This window comes from Mesocricetus auratus, unplaced genomic scaffold (genome assembly GCF_017639785.1).
Source record: "Mesocricetus auratus isolate SY011 unplaced genomic scaffold, BCM_Maur_2.0 Super-Scaffold_100691, whole genome shotgun sequence".
NCBI classification, from domain to species: Eukaryota; Metazoa; Chordata; class Mammalia; order Rodentia; family Cricetidae; genus Mesocricetus; species Mesocricetus auratus.
In genome coordinates, this window is record NW_024429267.1 from 4,214,590 (window position 1) to 4,232,477 (window position 17,888).

General features: G+C 40.6%; 1 protein-coding gene across 5 annotated transcripts in view; it reads right to left on the bottom strand.

Annotated features, from left to right (window-relative positions):
• Positions 1–17,888, bottom strand: part of Zwilch (zwilch kinetochore protein) — a 35,778-nt gene that overhangs the window by 1,164 nt on the left and 16,726 nt on the right. For 3 of the 5 annotated variants that reach the window (XM_005075561.4, XM_040739554.1, XM_040739552.1), the window contains 10 exons: positions 15,814–15,907; positions 14,898–14,953; positions 13,727–13,826; positions 12,241–12,320; positions 10,226–10,382; positions 9,380–9,408; positions 8,728–8,864; positions 6,583–6,678; positions 3,563–3,675; positions 1,076–1,419 (listed from right to left, as the gene is read on the bottom strand). In XM_005075561.4, the coding sequence (XP_005075618.1) occupies positions 1,331–1,419; positions 3,563–3,675; positions 6,583–6,678; positions 8,728–8,864; positions 9,380–9,408; positions 10,226–10,382; positions 12,241–12,320; positions 13,727–13,826; positions 14,898–14,953; positions 15,814–15,907 (951 nt within the window). In that variant the 3' untranslated portion in view covers positions 1,076–1,330. Of the gene's footprint in view, positions 1–1,075; positions 1,420–3,562; positions 3,676–6,582; positions 6,679–8,727; positions 8,865–9,379; positions 9,409–10,225; positions 10,383–12,240; positions 12,321–13,726; positions 13,827–14,897; positions 14,954–15,813; positions 15,908–17,888 lie in introns of those variants that run through there. The other 2 variants (XM_040739553.1, XM_040739555.1) reach the window with 2 other exon arrangements.

Here is a 17,888-nt window from a genome sequence, read left to right on the forward strand (position 1 = left end):
GGGGAGGATTTTCCTGAATCCTTTTAGTTAATACCATCTCAAAGTAAGATGATTTTATTTTTTAGGTTTATCAAGACAGGGCTTTTCTGTGTAGCCCAGGCTGGCCTTGAACCCAGAGCTCCTCCTATCTCTGTCTGCCAAGGGCTGAGACTAAAGGTGTGCCCCACCACAGCCTGGTGGTGCTTACCTTCTGATTAAAAGAATCAGAGTAAGATTTTTAAAAAAATACTTTTATTTAACTTTATTTTATGTGCATTGGTGTGAGGATGCTAGATCCCCTAGAACTGGAGTTACAGACAGGTGTGAGCTGCCATGTGGGTGCTGGGACTTGAACCTGTGTCCTCTGGAAGAGCAGCCAGTGCTCTTAACCACTGAGCCATCTCTCCAGCCCCCCAGGGTAAAAATTTTTAAAAAGGTGCTAACATTTGGGGCTCAATGAAATTGAGCTGATGAAAACTGGTTTTTGTCTGTTTTTTTGAGACAGGGTTTCTCTGTGTAAGAGTCAAGGCTGGTGGCGGCTCACACCTTTATCCCAGTACTTGGGAGGCAGAGGCAGGCGGATCTCTGTGAGTTTGAGACTCTGTGAGTGCCAGGACAGGCTCCAAAGTTACAAAGAAACCCTGCCTCAAAAAAAAAAAAGTCAAGGCTGTCCTGGAATTCCATTTGAGGCCAGGTTGGCCTCAAACTCACTGAGACCTGCGTGCCTCTGCCGAGATTAAAGGTGTGAACCACCAACGCCCAAACGCCCAGCGCGCTCTCTCTCTCTCTCTCTCTCTCTCTCTCTCTCTCTCTCTCTCTCTCTCTCTCTCTCTCTCTCTCTCTCTCTCTCCCTCCCTCCCTCCCTCCCTCCCTCCCTCCCTCCCTCCCTCCCTCCCTCCCTCCCTCCCTCTCTCTCTCTCTCTCTCTCTGTTTTATAAGACAGGGTTTCTCTGTCTGTATTGTTTTGGAGGCTGTCGGTCCAGCCCAGCCTCAAACTCATAGAGATCCGCCTGCCTCTGCCTCCCTTCTCTTTTATCAATGATTTTTGAAATTGAACTCTTCAGATTTAAAATGCAAAGATATTATCACCCAAAAATCATTTTCATTTCTTTAATTCTAGAGTTAAGCAGAGGCAGTAAGTGGCCAACAAAAGGTACAATGGAATTAGAGACTCGAAAAGTCAAGTAAATAAACCGGTAGGCCATTCAGGAGATGACAAGTGAACAACCGTATTTCTGATGTGTAGATTCAATATTGACAATGTAAAAACAGCTAAAACACAAGGTACTTAACACATTACAACACATTTGAGAGAAGAACACAGATACCTTGCAGGGACCCTCAGCACGTGTTACTTGAAGAGTACCTGGCTGCAGGTAACCATGTTAATGAAAGCAGCCCTTTCTTCCAGACTACCATTCAGTGTCAACTCAGAAAAATCTGTAACCAAAAAGACAATGAGGTCAGTAAGAACTGCTTCACATTATGTACGATGCTGACTTTACTACAATACAGCAGATGAGGAGTATGGATGGCACCTGTCTTCCACCTGAAAATAATCTAAGGATCTGTTTGGCAAATTAGCTAGGACAACTGTTTATACAGTACACTCTCCTTTTAAACCATGATTGAACAACTTACCACTTAAAAACAGAGTTAAAAATAGAACAGAAGGAAGAAAGCACTACCCTACCTTGAGAAACAATTACATTAATTTCTGTGTCACCACTTAAGGCTCAACAAGTCTCTGTTCTGAATCCTATTATAATGTAATTTCAGAGAAGAAATTTTTAGGATTTAGTCTTTTGTTTTGTTTTGTTGTTGTTGTTTTTTTTTTTTTTTTTGGTTTTTTCGAGACAGGTTTCTCTGTATTGTTTTGGAGGCTGTCCTGGAACTCACTCTGTAGACCAGTCTGGCCTCAAACTCACAGAGATCCGCCTGCCTCTGCCTTCTGAGTGCTGGGATTAAAGGCATGTGCCACCAACGCCCGGCTGTTTTGTTTTCAAGACAGGGTTTCTCTGTATAGCTCTCTGGATATCCTGGACTTAGAGAATCCAGTGCCTCTGCCCCCCAAATCCTGGGATTAAAGGCATGTGGTGCCACCACCACCTGGTTCTAAGTTTTACATCTTACTTAAAAACACATAGCATGATTTTAACTGATGACTTCCAGAAAAATTCTTTCAGTTTAAGGATTTCTGTATTCTGTCTATCTGTAATATTATCAACTGCCAAACTGACAGAATCTAGAATCACCTGAGAAACAGGCCTGGGCAGGTTGTGGGGATTATTTTGATTGTGTTACTGAAGTGGGAGACTTGCCCACTATGGACAGAACCATTCCCTGGGCCAGGCATTCTGGACTGCTTTCAATTGGAGAAAGTGAGCTGACACCAGCATACAGGCATGCATTTCTTTCTTCTTCTGTCTACAGAATTTATATCAACAGTTACTTCAAGCTCCTCTCCTGCTGTCTTCACTTCCTTATCATGATGGGCTGTACCTTGGACTGTGAAATAAAATAAAGCCCTTGACCCTTGAGTTGCTTTTGTCAGTTTTGTTTGGGGTAGAGCTGTGTTGGTTAGTGTTAGTATTAATTTCAAATCAATAAAATCTAGACTCACTTGGTAGATGGTCATCTGGGCAGGTCTGTGAGGGATTACCTTGATTATGCTAAATGATGTGGGAAGATACATCATAATTATGGGCAGGGATCTTGGACTGTGTAAGTGGAGAAAGGGAATTCAGCAGCAGCATTCTTCGTAAGTATGAATGCAATGACCCATGAGCCAGGATAAACCCTATCTCTCTTAAATTCCCTTTTGTTTTCTTTTTGTTTTTTCTCTCTGTGTAGCCTTGGCTGTCCTGAACTCAGAGATCCACCTGCCACTGCCTCCTGAGTGCTAGGATTAAAGGCATGTGCTACCACTGCTTGGCTCCTAAAGTTGCTTTCATTAGGGTATTTTATCAGAGCAAAAGGAAAGAAACTAAGACAGTATCAATCAATAAGATAAAACTATTTGCATTCCTACCAGTGGCTGACTAAGGCATCTGAAATCTTCTCTGTCAGAAAACAGTCAGATTTATTTTAAGATAATCTTTGTAATATTTGAATGTGACCACTTAAGGCCCATACTAGTAAGAAATAATATCACAATCAGTCTGCATGAAGATAAAGAGTTTCAAAGGTGCTTACTGAAGAAGCTAGAGGGCCAGTTAACTACATAAAGAGCTAAGAGACTCACATGGGCAATCTTTGACAGGATACCAGAAATGGCAACCCTTATTCTAGTTGCAGAGAATGCACTTGGGAAAGAGTATCACCATGGTTACAGTATATAGTGTGAGCTAACATTTCCATCTCCTCACTGACCTCTCCACTTGTGTCATTACTTCTTGCCCTTATTCAGTAAAGGCTCTTTTATCCAGGACAATAAGAAAAAGATCTTGTTAGAGATTATTATATTTACACCGGCACAAAGTCAGATTTTCCTTTAAAGTATGTTTTATACCTACAGTTCAGGAAGAGACCTGTAACAGTGATTCCTCCCAGAAAGATTTAATTTAGTACAAGTCATCTTTACCAGGCTTGTGGAAACTGGAATGATCTATAGGAGAGCTGTCACTCAGCTGCCACACTGTTTTCACCTTCTTCTGACTACTGCTTATTTCCACTCTCCACTTCTGTGGCTTCTCACTAAAGAAGATCAAAAGAAATTTAAAAATAAGTAAACTGCCAGTGACCAAAAGCTAAATACCTTCCTTCCCTCTAGCTACTTAGTGAGATCCTTATGTGACAAGCACTGAGGGGGATATAAATAGGTCACAATGCCTGCCATGGACAAGTATAATCAAGAGACAAGAGAGAAAAGAACTCACACACATTTTGAAGAAAAACTTTTGTTGTTGATTTGGTTTTTATTGTTTTGTTTTTTTTGAGACAGGGTTTCTCTGTATTGTTTTGGAGGCTGTCCTGGAACTCACTCTGTAGACCAGGCTGGCCTCGAACTCACAGAGATCCGCCTGCCTCTGCCTCCCAAGTGCTGGGATTAAAGGCATGTACCACCAATGCCCGGCTTGTTTTGTTTTTTTAGAGACAGGATTTTTCCATGTAGCCCTGGCCATCCTGGAATTCAGAGAACTGCCTATTTCTGCCTCTCCAGCACTGGGACTAAAGTCATGCACCACCATTGCCCAGCAGAGAAACAAATTTTTTAAAAAACAGATGGAAGCAGATGCAGAAATACAGAAGTAACTAATGGGCCAAGTCCCTGGAGTACAATCGAAGTGAGGGAGGAGTGATAATATGAACAAAGGAGTCAAGACCATGATGGGGAAACCCACAGAATCAGCTGACCCAAGCAAGTGAGGGGTCACTGACTCCAGTCTGACAAATGGGGAACCTGCATAAGACCTAACTAGAATCCCTTAAAATAGGTGACAATGGTGCAGCTGGGACAATGTATGAGGCCACTGGCAGTGGGTCCAAGATCTAACTCTAATGCACAAACTGACTTAGTGGAGCCCATTCTATATGGAGAGATGCCTTGCTCAGCCTAGACACAGGGGTGTGGGGGGTGGAGAGGTTGCTTGGTCCTGCCTCAACAAGATGATGGGACAGACTTACTAGACTTCCTAGGGGAGGCCTTACCCTCTCCAAGGAGTAGAGGGATATGGAGGGGAAGTGGGGGTAGCAGGAGGAGAGGAGGGAGGGGAACTAGGATTGGAATACAAAAAATAATAAAAAATTTTAAAAAGAAAGCAGTAATAGACTGAGGCAGACAAGATGGCTCAGTAGTTAAGAGCCATCCCCTCCTAGATGGCTGCTCCTTTCAGAGGACCCGGGGTTCAATTGCTAGCACCCACGTGGCAGCTCACAACTGTCTCTAATTCCAGTTCCAGGAGTTCTGACACTCTCACACCAGTACACATGCAGACAAAACACAATGAACATAAAATAGAAAATAAATTGTATGTTTTACATACATATAAAAAGCAGAAATAGAGAAACTATGTGTAAGCCAAGTGTGGCATCGTACTCAGTAATTCTAGCATGTGAGAGGTTGAGGCAGGAGAATCACAAATTTTAGGCCAGCATGAACTACACTGAGATCCTACTTCTATTTCCCTATTTTCAAAGAAATAACTGAAAGGGAGGGGTAAACTAAACTTAAGGGCTTCACTTCTAGTAATTTAGAAATAAGGGGAACAGACTCTCACTCAGCCCCCTGCTTCAGTAGCCATGACAGGCTATAGAAAAGACACATAGGCCTCTGACACAAGGAAACTCCAGATCCTCTGGCCTCCCGGAGCCTAGGACCAAAACTGAACACAAAGAAACTCCAGAACATCTAGGCCTCCTAGATGCTTGGTTCCTGGGAACTGTTTGGCCCCAAAAGAAACTCCAGGAGAGACCAAAACCTCCCCTGTAGGCTCCAGGATATAGTTCTGAAAACTAATGGTATCTATGTACAACAGGCCACCTGCAAGTAACAAGACAATGCCATAGAAACCATAGAATGTTCCCTCTCAGCACTGACCAATGAAAATAATTGGTACACAGGTACTTCATGCCAAAATATGACTTTGAGAATTTTTCCTGATTGTTTCCAAATGTCAACCAATCAGAAACCAACCCGTACCTACTGAAATAGTTCTGTGACTTTTGTCTTTAAAACCTAGCAGTAGACAGGAAACTCACTCCCTCTGGAGGCTGCTTTGTCAACTTGCTAGATGGGGTCCCTGTCATGGTTGGATGAACAATCAATACAATTAAAACACTGCTTTTATAGTTTAGTGGGTCTGTCTCCCTGGTGGTCTCTGGGGATCTTCGCAACTTGGGCACAACAGTGACAGAACTGTAATGGACAGAACAAAGACTCAAAAGTCTGAAGTGACACAAAGTCTGGGAGAAGGAATACGGAAAGCCATGAAACTTGGGTCAGAGAGTAGGACAAAGACTAAAGATCAGAGGTTAAGCCATGCTGAGTCATGAAATCCCATGGAAAATGGATACTATGGTGATGTATTATTTATGATTCATTAAAGCCTCCCTGAGGATTCAGAAAGCAAATTCAGCCACAAGCTATAGAAGCCAGGAGGTGGTGATATACACCTTTAATCCCACCACTTGAGAGGTAGAGGTAGGTGTATCTCAGTTACTTCAAGGCCACACTGAACTACAAGAGATACATCCAGTCCTAAAGAGAAAGCTCACACAAAGATGATCTCAGCACTTGGGATCACATGCCTTTAATTCCAGGACTCATTAAGAGGTATTTAAGACAGGGACAGGGTCTCAGAGCAGGCATTCATTCTCTAGCCACATTGAGGATAGTATCAGGCATTTATTCTCCAGCCACATTGAGGACAGGAATACACTGAAGTCTCAGGATTCTCCAGTCATGCTGATGAGAGGCAGCAGTCTGAGGTTTAGTGGAGCCAGGATCACCTTTCAGCCTGTGGTAGAGTAGGATCTAGTGCCCGTTACTTTGCTTTTCTGATATTCAGCTTAAAGCTTGAACCCCAATATCTGTTTCTAGGTCTTTTATTAATGTGCTACAAACTGCCCATGAGATACAATGTTAATTACTAAGTTGCTCACCTGTGATACAAATTCTTTACAGCAGCTGGTCTGACTGGCAATTGAAAAATGTGTTGCTCATCCAAAGGATTTTGTTTGTAATATTTTATGCAGGATCTAGAAAGATAAAACAATCTCTTTTAGGAATAAGAGCCAGCAGAAAAAATAAAGGCTTTATAGCTAGAAAATGAGTACCATTAACCAGGAAATCACCAGAAGGAATGAATTCAAAGCCATAAGTAACAAACACTCCCATCTAGCCCTGCCAACAAAACTTAAATTACGCTCTTTCTGTCCAAGGAAATCCCATTACTTAAAAAAAAAAAAAAAAAAAAAAAAAAAGCTGGGCGTTGGTGGCGCACGCCTTTAATCCCAGCACTCGGGAGGCAGAGGCAGGTGGATCTCTGTGAGTTCGAGGCCAGCCTGGTCTACAGAGTGAGTTCCAGGACAGCCTCCAAAGCCACAGAGAAACCCTGTCTCGAAAAAACAAAAAACAAAAAAAACCCAAAAAAAAGTAGATAGATTTCTTACAAAAAAAAAAAAACAAAACACATTGAGCTAAGAATGTATGTAGCTAAGTGGTAGAGAGTCTGCTTTTCATAGGCAAGGCTCTAGATTCAATTCCCAGGCAAACACAAATACAGACTTAAGTAGGAAGAAGTATCTGAAAGAGAAAAATTAACACAGGAGAGACAAATACAGACTTCATGGCTTTCAGAATCCTTGAAGTTTAAACAAATTTATTTATTGTATGTATGTGTTTGTGAACTTGTGTGGGTGCTACCATCTCAAAGTATATATGTAGAGAGACCTGAGAACAACTCTGATGTGTTGGTTTTCTCCTCCTACAATGTAGGTCCCAGGAAATGAACCTAGGTCCTCAAACTTGGCACCAAATGTTTTTATCTGCTGAACTATCTCTCCTGTCCAGAATCCAGGGAATTAAAAAATTAATTCATTTATACTACTGATCTTTTCCTTTTTCTTTTTTTCCCCCTCTTCTCTAGTGTTAGGGAATAAACCTAGGGCCTCATACATTCTACCACTGTGTTACATTACATCTCCAGCATGTCTATAGTATTTCCTATAGTATAGTATAGGAAAAAAAAAAACAACTTTTATATTGGATAAACAATAATGATTTCAAACTTTCCTCTTTACATCTTCACAACTGATGCAAATTCTAAATTTGGAAAAAGTGATTTGGAGAGATGGCTTAACAGTTAAGGGTTTGCTATGGAATCATGAGGACCAGAGTCCAGATCCCAGAACCCACGTAACAAGCTGGATATCTCATACATGTCTGCAATGCCAACTCAGCTGGGAGGCCTATCTGAGAAAACAAAGTCTCAGGTTCCAGGGAGACCTTGCCTTGGAAAGAAGAAATAAGCAATGAGCAACCTGTGTGTCTTGGCATGCATGTGTATGCACACTAAATATAAAAAAAATTTTTTGAGACATGGTCTCACTTTGTAGCCCTGCCTGGCCTTGAACTTGCCTATGTAGAACCTAGAGCTCAGAGATCAGTTGCCTCTGCCTCCCAAATGCTGGAATTAAGAACATATGTCATCATACACAGCCAAAATTAAAAAAATAAATAAATAAGGGAATACATGGAAGGACAGAAGAGGGTGTCAGATCCCCCTAGAACTGGAGCTAGAAACAGTTTGTGAGCTTCCATGAGGGTGCTGGGAACAGAACCTGGTCCTCTGCAAGAGCAGCCAGGGCTCTTAACTGCAGAGCCATCTCTCCAGCTTGGTGCATACTTTTAACTGAACTTTTTATTTTTTTTTCTTTTTTCTTTTTTTTTGGTTTTTCGAGACAGGGTTTCTCTGTATTGTTTTGGAGGCTCTCCTGGAACTCGCTCGGTAGACCAGGCTGGTCTCGAACTCACAGTGATCCGCCTGCCTCTGCCTCCCGAGTGCTGGGATTAAAGGCGTGCGCCACCAACGCCCGGCTAACTGAACTTTTTAAAAGAAGATATTTAGAAGAGGATTGCTTTTAAGTAAGTAAACAATAGAGCCATACTTACTGTGAGCTGTTGTGGTGGCTCACACTTGTAATCCCTTCACTTGAGAAACGGAGGCAGGAGGATTACATTGAGTTTGAGGCCATCCTGGGCTACAAATGAGACAACACCTCAAAATAAAAAGAAAAAATACTTACTGTGTTAAAGAAAAGAGAAGCTCGTGCTGAGGTTTAATGAAAAGCATGCAGATGACTAGTATTTCTAGAATATGGTGGAGTTTCTGAACACGAGAAACCTGTTCTTGTGTAGATACTGACGGAGAAATGAAATATTCCTGGAAAGAAAGAAGCATAAAGAGAATAAGGAGAAATGAAATATTCCTGGAAAGAAAGAAGTATAAAGAGAATAAGGAGAAATGAAATATTCCTGGAAAGAAAGAAGTATAAAGAGAATAAGGAGGCAAAGACTAAACACAGCCTCTGGGATCAAAGGCGTGTGCCCGGCTGGAATGTCATAACTCTTTTAACAAACAATCCTTAAACTGTAATACAAAGGAGTCAAAAGTATATAAAATAAATACTCCTCCATAGGTCTAATGGCTTTCCTAACCATTCTAGATAGAGTTTCAGTAGAAGAGTGGTTTCAACAAAATAAAACTACATATCAGCTGCAGAAATACAAAGAGAAAAGGAATGTCATGGAATGAGGTACTTTTTAATTTACTTTAAGACAATGGTAACTGGCATCAGTGGGCTTACTGATGCCTCCTAGGACCTAGACCAGAGGCTGGCACAATACAGACATTTAACACCTGAGTACAGAACAACTACATAAGAGAAAGAAACTCACCAAATGATTCAAAGATGCAAGTTCTTGACCTATCAAGAAAAACATATGTGAGAATAAACTTTAGGAATTTCCCAATAAAACTTTAAAAATTAGCCGGGCATTGGTGGCGCACGCCTTTAATCCCAGCTCTCGGGAGGCAGAGGCAGGTGGATCTCTGTGAGTTCGAGGCCAGCCTGGTCTACAAGAGCTAGTTCCAGGACAGCCTCCAAAGCCACAGACAAACCCTGTCTCGAAAAATCAAAAAAAAAAAAAAAAAACTTTAAAAATTAAAAAAAAAAAGAACCTAAGGAAAAAAATTCCATAGTTCATATACTAAAGAGATGATCAAGTTAAATAGCTACTCAATTACATCATAAATACACACTAATACTTATTCTACAACTGATCATACCTTGCCCCTAATAAATAAATATCAAGTGTTAAGTAATGAAAAAAAATCTTTTAACTAGGTGTAACAAGAGGCTCAGGTGTAGGTGTAGAGGTGCCTGCCATCAAACCTTACAAACTGAGCTAGATCCTGGGATCTTCACAGTACAAGGAAGAACTGACTCCAGCAAGGTGTCTTCCCATCTCCACATGCACGGATGCCCTACCACACCACATTAAAAAACTAAACAACAACAACAAAAAAGCAAACAAAACCTCATACCTAAAAGCAAAAAATGAACACTATAGCTCTATTTAACCATATATATATATATGTATATATATATGTATGTATATATATATAAATCAAATGTCTCACAGTCAATGGGCAAGGCCAGACTGACAATGATTAGGAAGGTAAAAATCTAAGAGTATTTATGGGGGCAACTGAAAGGTTTTCAAGTTGGAAAAAGTACTCACTGACAAAAAAACTGATATAATCTTTCTTTAATTTGTCCAAACCAATTTCCAAAAGCATTTGAAGTGGAGTAGTTCCAGAGAGAGGGATGCAGTCCATGGCTCCATGGTAAGACTGATGAATGAGCTTACTTAGTAAACTGTTACTCCCACTGTGCAGCTAGAAATAGAAAAAAGTTTACACATTCTTAAATTTAAGCACAAATTAATGTAACAAGCAAAAGAAGACTAGGAGTTCAAAATTACAATTTTCAGCCTCCTAACACTATAAATTGTTTTAATAAAAGCCTCCAAGTTACCCTGAGTTTCTAAGATGCCATTCCTGGCTGGAGCTATTGCATTAGTGCTTGCTTGTCTAGCATGCCCAAAGCTCTGGGTTCCATCCCCAGCACCTAATGAACACGGGAGTGGTGGCTCATGTCTGTAACTCCAGCACTATGAAAATAAGAGGCATGTGCACCAGAAATTCAAAGTCTCAGTCGTCCTCAGCTTGATACCCTATTTTTATTAAAACAAACAAAAATAAAAAAACAACCATTCCTACATCACTTGTGTTGAAAATCCAAAGCAACCAAGGAAGGTCTAAAAGTGGTAAACTCAGTTTTACCAATGAGAAGTCAGCGCTGGTCCTTTGAAGCTTTTCAACTAAGACTCTTCCTAGTGATTTCAGAATCACTGGGCATCTCTACTAAACTTCTGTACATCACTCACAATTCTAACTTTTACCACGATGAACTGAGAGCTACATTCTTTAAAATGGTTCCAAATAGTATATTTCTAACTTTAAATTTGCTTTTTGTTCTTTGGGGTTTTTTTGTTTTGTTTTAGTTTTTTCAAAACAGGGTTTCTCTGTAACTTTGGAACCTGTCCTGGAGCACACTCTGCCTCCCAAGTGCTGGGATTAAAGGCCTGTGCCACCACTGCCCAGCTCTAACTGCTTTTTGTTCAGTGGAAAATTCAAACAGTGACAGAAAGTTCAAGTGCAGAGAGCATAGTCATTTGTAAGGCTTCTCCCACACATGGCTGTTACTGAGAATTTAGTCCATCTGGTTTCAGACTATTTGTTCTTTTCAAAATTTACATTTTATACAGTCATTAACCCTGCTTTAGCAGCTATTACACACACCATATGGCTACATTATTGCTACTTAGTCATCTCATCAACAAGAGAAATGTGCATCATTTGCTGTTTTTGGCTCCTATAAACAAAATAGAGAACTACTCTGACAGACAAACATCTATTTTTTTTTTTTTGTTCATTTTGTTTTTGGTTTTTGAGACAGTCTCATGACACAGCCCAGGCTGATCTCTACATGTGATTGTCCTGCCTCTGCTTCCCAAATGCTGGGATTACAGGCATGTGCTACAACAGTTATAGTCTTGGTATGTTATTTTGGTGCATGAGTGAAAAGTAGATCCTAACACAAGTATTATTGGTTCAAAGATCATATTACATTTGGAGAATCTCAAGTCATCATCAAAACTGCTTTGAAAAAGAGCATCTTAGTTTGTAAATCTCATTAGTGGCCTATGAAAACATTCATTCCCAGAACAGTTAACAATATCAGCAATTTATATGTGCAAGGCACTAAGTACTATGTATGTATTAGATCAATTCACCCCTACACAACACTATGATGCAGGTAGATTCCAGTCTTCACATTGCAAATGAGGGCACTTAGGTATAGAAAAGTAAAGGAGGCCAAGTTCACACAACTGGAAAGTACCAGAGTTAGCCGGGTGTAGTGGTGCACACCTTAATTCCAGCACTCAGAAGGCAGGGGCAGGCAGATCTCTGAGAGTTTGAGGCCAGCCTGGTCTACAGATCAAGTTCCAGGACAGCCAGGGCTACACAAAGAAACCCTGTCTCAAAAAACCAAAACCAAAACCAAAGTAGTACAGTTGGAGTTCAACTCATATTGTTTGATCCAGTGTTTTATCAATTCCTTTTGTTGGTTTGATTTGGTTTGCATATGACACTGAGTAAAACATTCCAGTTACAAAGTGATTCAACCTACCCAAGGCTGTATGTCACCACGCTGCAGACTCTGCAGGATCAATGTGAAACACTTCACCAAGTCTTGATATGAAACCACACCTTGAAAACCAAATCACATGAGTTTGAGGCCAAGAAAACCAAGTCACACAGAAATTATTTCCACATCTCTACTGATCAAAAGTACCAATTTTCCCAGCACTAGGGAAGGCAGAGGCAGGCGGATCTCTGGAGTTCGAGGCCAGCCCGGTCTACAAGAGCTAGTTCCAGGACAGCCTCCAAAGCCACAGAGAAACCCTGTCTCGAAAAACCAAAAAAAAAAAAAAAAAAAAAAAAACCAAAAAAAAAACCAAAAAAAAAAAACCAAAAAAAAAAAGTACCCATTTTAATGACATGCACACGAAATAAGCAAAACCCCTGATGTTAGTGGTGAAAGGGGGGATTTAAAGTGGGAGGGAAAAAAAAAACAAAAACACAAAAGACATAGCTCGTCAGGTGGTGGTGGTGCACGCCTTTAATCCCAGCACTCGGGAGGCAAGGGCAGGCGGATCTCTGTGAGTTCGAGGCCAGGCTGGACCGACAACCTCCAAAACAATACAGAGAAACCCTGTCTCGTAAAAACCAAAAATAAATAAATAAATAACAGAGTTTGTCTGTATTGTTTTTTGGAGGCTGTCCTGGAACTCGCTCTGTAGACCAGGTTGGCCTCGAACTCACAGAGATTCACCTGCCTCTGCCTCCCAAGTGCTGGGATTAAAGGTGTGTGCCACCAACACCTGTCACAAGTTTTATATTTTAAAGGCATGAGAAGTTGGATGTGTTAACACAAACTTTTTGTTTTTTTTTTTCAAGATAGGGTTTCCCTGTGAATATCTGGCTGTACTGGAACTCACTATGTAGTTCATTCTGGGCTCGAACTCAGAGATTCATCTGCCTTTGCCTCTATAGTGCTGGGTTTCAATTCCCAGCACCTACATGGTTGCTGTGGGAAATCCTTTAGTACACTGTGAAGATTTGTTGCTGACTGGCCAAAAGCAGAACAGAATAAAGCTAAATGGGAAAGCCAAACTCAGACGATGAGATAAAGAAGGGCGGAGTGAGAGTAGTTGCCAGGCAGATGAAGAACAAATCAGATATACAAACTGAGAGAGGCAAAGGCCACAAGCTTTGGGGCAATAAATACATGGATTAATAGAAATGGGTTAAGTTATAATAAGAGCCAGTTAGTAATAAGCCTGAGTTATTGGCTGAGGAATAATTCATATTCAGCCTCTGAATGGTTATTTGTGAACAAAGAAAGGGAGAGAAACCTCTGATTATACATGGTGGCTCACAACCATCTATAACTAGTTCCAGAGGATTTGAAGTTGCCTTCTGGCCTGTGCAAGCAGGCTGATCTCATGTGGTATGTGGACATACATGCAGGCAGAACACTGATACACATAAAATTAAAAAAAAAAAGAACGTTAAACAAACAAAAGCGCACTAAAATTATGATGGATACATACTGCTGCTCATTTTGCACCAAAGCTGTTCAGCAAAATCGAGATCCCCCCGCACTGTGATAAGCACAGACCTGTCAACTGCAGCTGCATCATGGTTCACCATCTGAAAAAGAAGCAAACTTCAGAGAACACTCAGTTTATTTACTTTTAAAGTGAAATAGTTTAAGTTTTAAACACTGTTCTGAGAGCTGTGAAGACATGAACACATACAAAGAATTATACAAATGATATTTTCCACAGAATTTCATTTACTTATAAGGAGACATACTTAGATAGAGTAAAATAATAGTCTTAAAGTTGTTTTAAATCTGTAATGCCTAATCAGACATGGTGGTGGATCAGACCCATAAAGGCCAGGCAGCACTCAGGAGGCTGAGGCAGAAGTAAAATGAGTTTGAAGCTAGCCTAAGCTATGTTTTGTCTCAAAACAAAAATCTAACACTAAATAACAGCAAAACTTCACTGCCTAAAAGCAAGCTCAGTTTTCTTTCCACATGAAAATATTAAGTTCCTTTCGTCTCCATTTCCTTTTCATCAGATGGGAAGTATCTTAGTTTCATAATGCCACATTATGGTATGGCAACAGCATTTTAAGTTGTATTCATATACTATAGCAGTACTCTCTACAGTGTATTATTAATGTAACTATTTCTACTCTCTGCAGCTAACTAACAAAAACAAATACAGATGGAAGGAGATCTGAGATGCTACAAAACCAAAGGTAGCAGTACACCAAATTTCAAAAGCAGAGTAAGTTTCTTTTTAGAAATTTAAAAAAAAGATTTATTTTATAGATGAATGCTCTATCTGCATGTACACATCTATGCACATCAGATCCACTAGAGATAGCTGTGAGCCACCATGTGGTTGCTGGGAACTGACCTCAGGACTTACGGAAGAGCAGCAGTCAGTACTCTTAATCATTGAGCCATCTCTCCAGCCCCTAAAACATTTTAAAATGATTTACTTATTCTTATTTTATGTGTATTGATGTTTTCCCTGCATGTATGTCTGTGTGAGGGTGTCAGATCCTCTAGAACTGGAGTTACAGGCAGTTGTGAGTTGCTATATGGGTGTTGGGAACTGAACTGGGATCTTCTGGAAAAGTAGCCAGTGCTCTTAACCATTGAGCCATCTCTTGAGCCCAAGTTTCTAACTGATAGTAATAGCTTACCTCTTTTTGTATGTCTTTTTTTGTAGAATCATCAAATTCATCCGGTTTATTTAAGTCTAGAAAGTAGGAAAGGCTAATTAACTTGATTTTATTTCCATCCAAATCCTGTTTTCAAGCAAGCAAATAAGAACAGTAGGAGTAAAGTGGGACTTGAGCAAACTACCACAATGATAGCTAATCTTCAAGCAGGGGTACAAGAAGATGACAAGCACATGGCAGACACTCAGATACTGTCTCATCATTCTCCTACAATCTGAAACCCACCTGTGCTACATGAATTTCCATGTAAATGGTCTCTTTTTTTTGCAGTCCAGAAGCCTGATCAAATCTAGGAACTCAAGTACAGTTGTCAAGTGCTCCACCACTGAGCTACATCCCCAGTCCTCTTTTTACTCTTTTTTTTTTTTTTTTTTTGGTTTTTGAGACAGGGTTTCTCTGTGGCTTTGGAGGCTGTCCTGGAACTCGCTTGGCAGTCCAGGCTGGTCTCGAACTCACAGAGATCCGCCTGCCTCTGCCTCCCGAGTGCTGGGATTAAAGGTGTGCGCCACCAACGCCCGGCTCTCTTTTTACTCTTGTATTTATTTATTTTATGACAAAGTCTCACTAAGTTGCCTAGCTTGGTACTGAATTCACTCTGTAGCTCTAGGTAACAATTCTCCTGCCTCAGCTTCTCAACTAGCTAGGATTACATGCCTGTGTTGCCAGGCTTAGCTCAAACTAAATCTTATAATTTTAATAATAACATCTATCGTTAATACTTAGAACAAACGCTGTCCCTCCAACTAGATCAGATCCCAGCTTTAATGTATTCTAACTCAAAGCTATATAAGGTCATGGACAACTGATATTAAAATACAGTAAGCATATGTACTCAAAAAACAAGCAACAAACAAGAATAGATTATGAAAACAAGCACCATTCAGAAATTCTTGTACAAGTTCAACAGCAGATTTTGTTTCCAGAGGTTCAAGCCATTCAGTTACACCAGTCCTCAAGCCATCAGCCAAAACCTGTAGAAAAATTTAACAGTCAGAAAACATGTTAGCAGAAATCATAGCTTATGGGCTAGAGGGATGGCTCAGAGGTTAAGAGCACTGACTGCTCTTCCAGAGGTCCTGAGTTCAATTCCCAACAACCACATGGTGGCTCACAACCATCTACAATTCAATCTGGTGCCCTCTTCAGGCATGTAGGCAGAACACTGTATATGCAATAAACAAATAAATCTTAAAAAAAAAAAACAGAAATCACAGCTTAATTAATATGGATGTATTTAATAGTATCAATTAAGGTAGTTCTTTAAAACAAAATTTTTTTTGCCTACATGTATGTCTGTGCACCACATAAGTGCCTGGTACCTTCAGAGTTCAAAAGAGGTAATTGGATAACCTGGGAATGGAGTTACAGATGGTTATGAGGCACCACGTGGGTACTAGGAATCAAACCCAGGTCCTCGGGAAGAGCAACAAGTGCTCTTAACCAATGAGCCCCTTCTCCAGCCTTATGGTAACAGTTCTTGACTATTGACCACTTGCTAGGCACTGTCATAGGATTTTGTATGTAGTGTGTTATTTAATCCCAACAAAACTTTCTGAGGTAGGTACTTCTACTATCCTCATTCCATTTATTGTGTTTTGTTTGTTTGCTTTTTTTTTTTTTTTTTGAGACAGGGTTTCTCTGATTTGCTTTGGAGCTGTCATGCAACTTGCTCTGTAAACCAGGCTGGCCTCAAAGACTCAGACATCTGCCTGCCTCTGCCTCCCTGGAATTAAAGGCGTGTGCCACACCAATGTCCGGCTTTTTATCCTCATTCTATGGAGGCTAAGAAAGCTTCAGTAACTAGTTGAGTATCACACAGTTACTAACGAACAGTACAGGATACATATCCAGCAGGCTGATTCTAAGAGTGGTATTCTCATCTCTAATGCTATGTACACAGACACAACAGGTGAAGTAACATGAAACCACAAATGTGAAACTGAATTATCCAAACACAATATAATTACACACGCATGCACACATCAAAATCTAAGCAGACCCTACAGCAGGGAATGAGGAGGAGGAAGATCATGAGGGATGACTTCAACCAGAGTGAACAAACAGCAGGAAACAGAAGGAAGAGGACAAATTTACCAAAAGACTGAGAAACTTCACAAGTTTTTTTTTTCTTTATATGAGAGATGATATCCATCATTCATTCACTTTGTAACAATAAAATGACAGGATCAAGTTAGCAATTTCTTTATTTCCAGAGAAAAGAAAAATGTTTTTCAACAGAAAAGAGGTAATTTTCTACTTCCAGAGGGTTTATGAAAAAAGGTGAATATAATTTTTTTTTAATTTTATTTTCCAGTTTAAATTTGGATAAGAAACAAGGTTGCTTCACAAGTCAGTTCCAGGTCCCTCTCCCATTCCCTCCCTTCCTCCCGAGCCCCCCCCCGTTATCCCCCTCATTTCCCCAGGGAGGGTGAGGCCCTCCATGGGGGTGTGCATAGTCTGTCATTTCATATAGGGCAGGGCCTAGACCCTTCCCCAAGAGTTCGGGTGAGAGTGCACCTCACATTGTTCTATGGGAGTCCAAAGTCCGTGTGTATACTTGGGATGGGTACTGATCTGCTGCCCAAGGCTCAATAGATTCCCTAGGCCTCCTCACTGACACCCAGATTCAGGGGGTCTTGATCAGTCCCATGCTGGTACTATTCAGCAGAAAAAAATAATGGAATCATGAGATTCGCAGGCAAATGGACGACACTAGAAGAAACCATCCTGAGTGAGGTAACCCAGTCACAAAAAGAGAAACATGGCATGTACTCTCTCATATATATGGATTTTAGACATAGATCTGGGGAGTGCCAGCCTACAATCCTATGGCCAGAGAGTCTGGGAAACAGAAACTTTATTTAGTGGCTGATCGAAGAAGAGGCAGACTCCCTTGGTTAAGTACTGAGCTGAACTCAAGAAAGCCAGTAACAGAGAGGGAGGACTGATGAT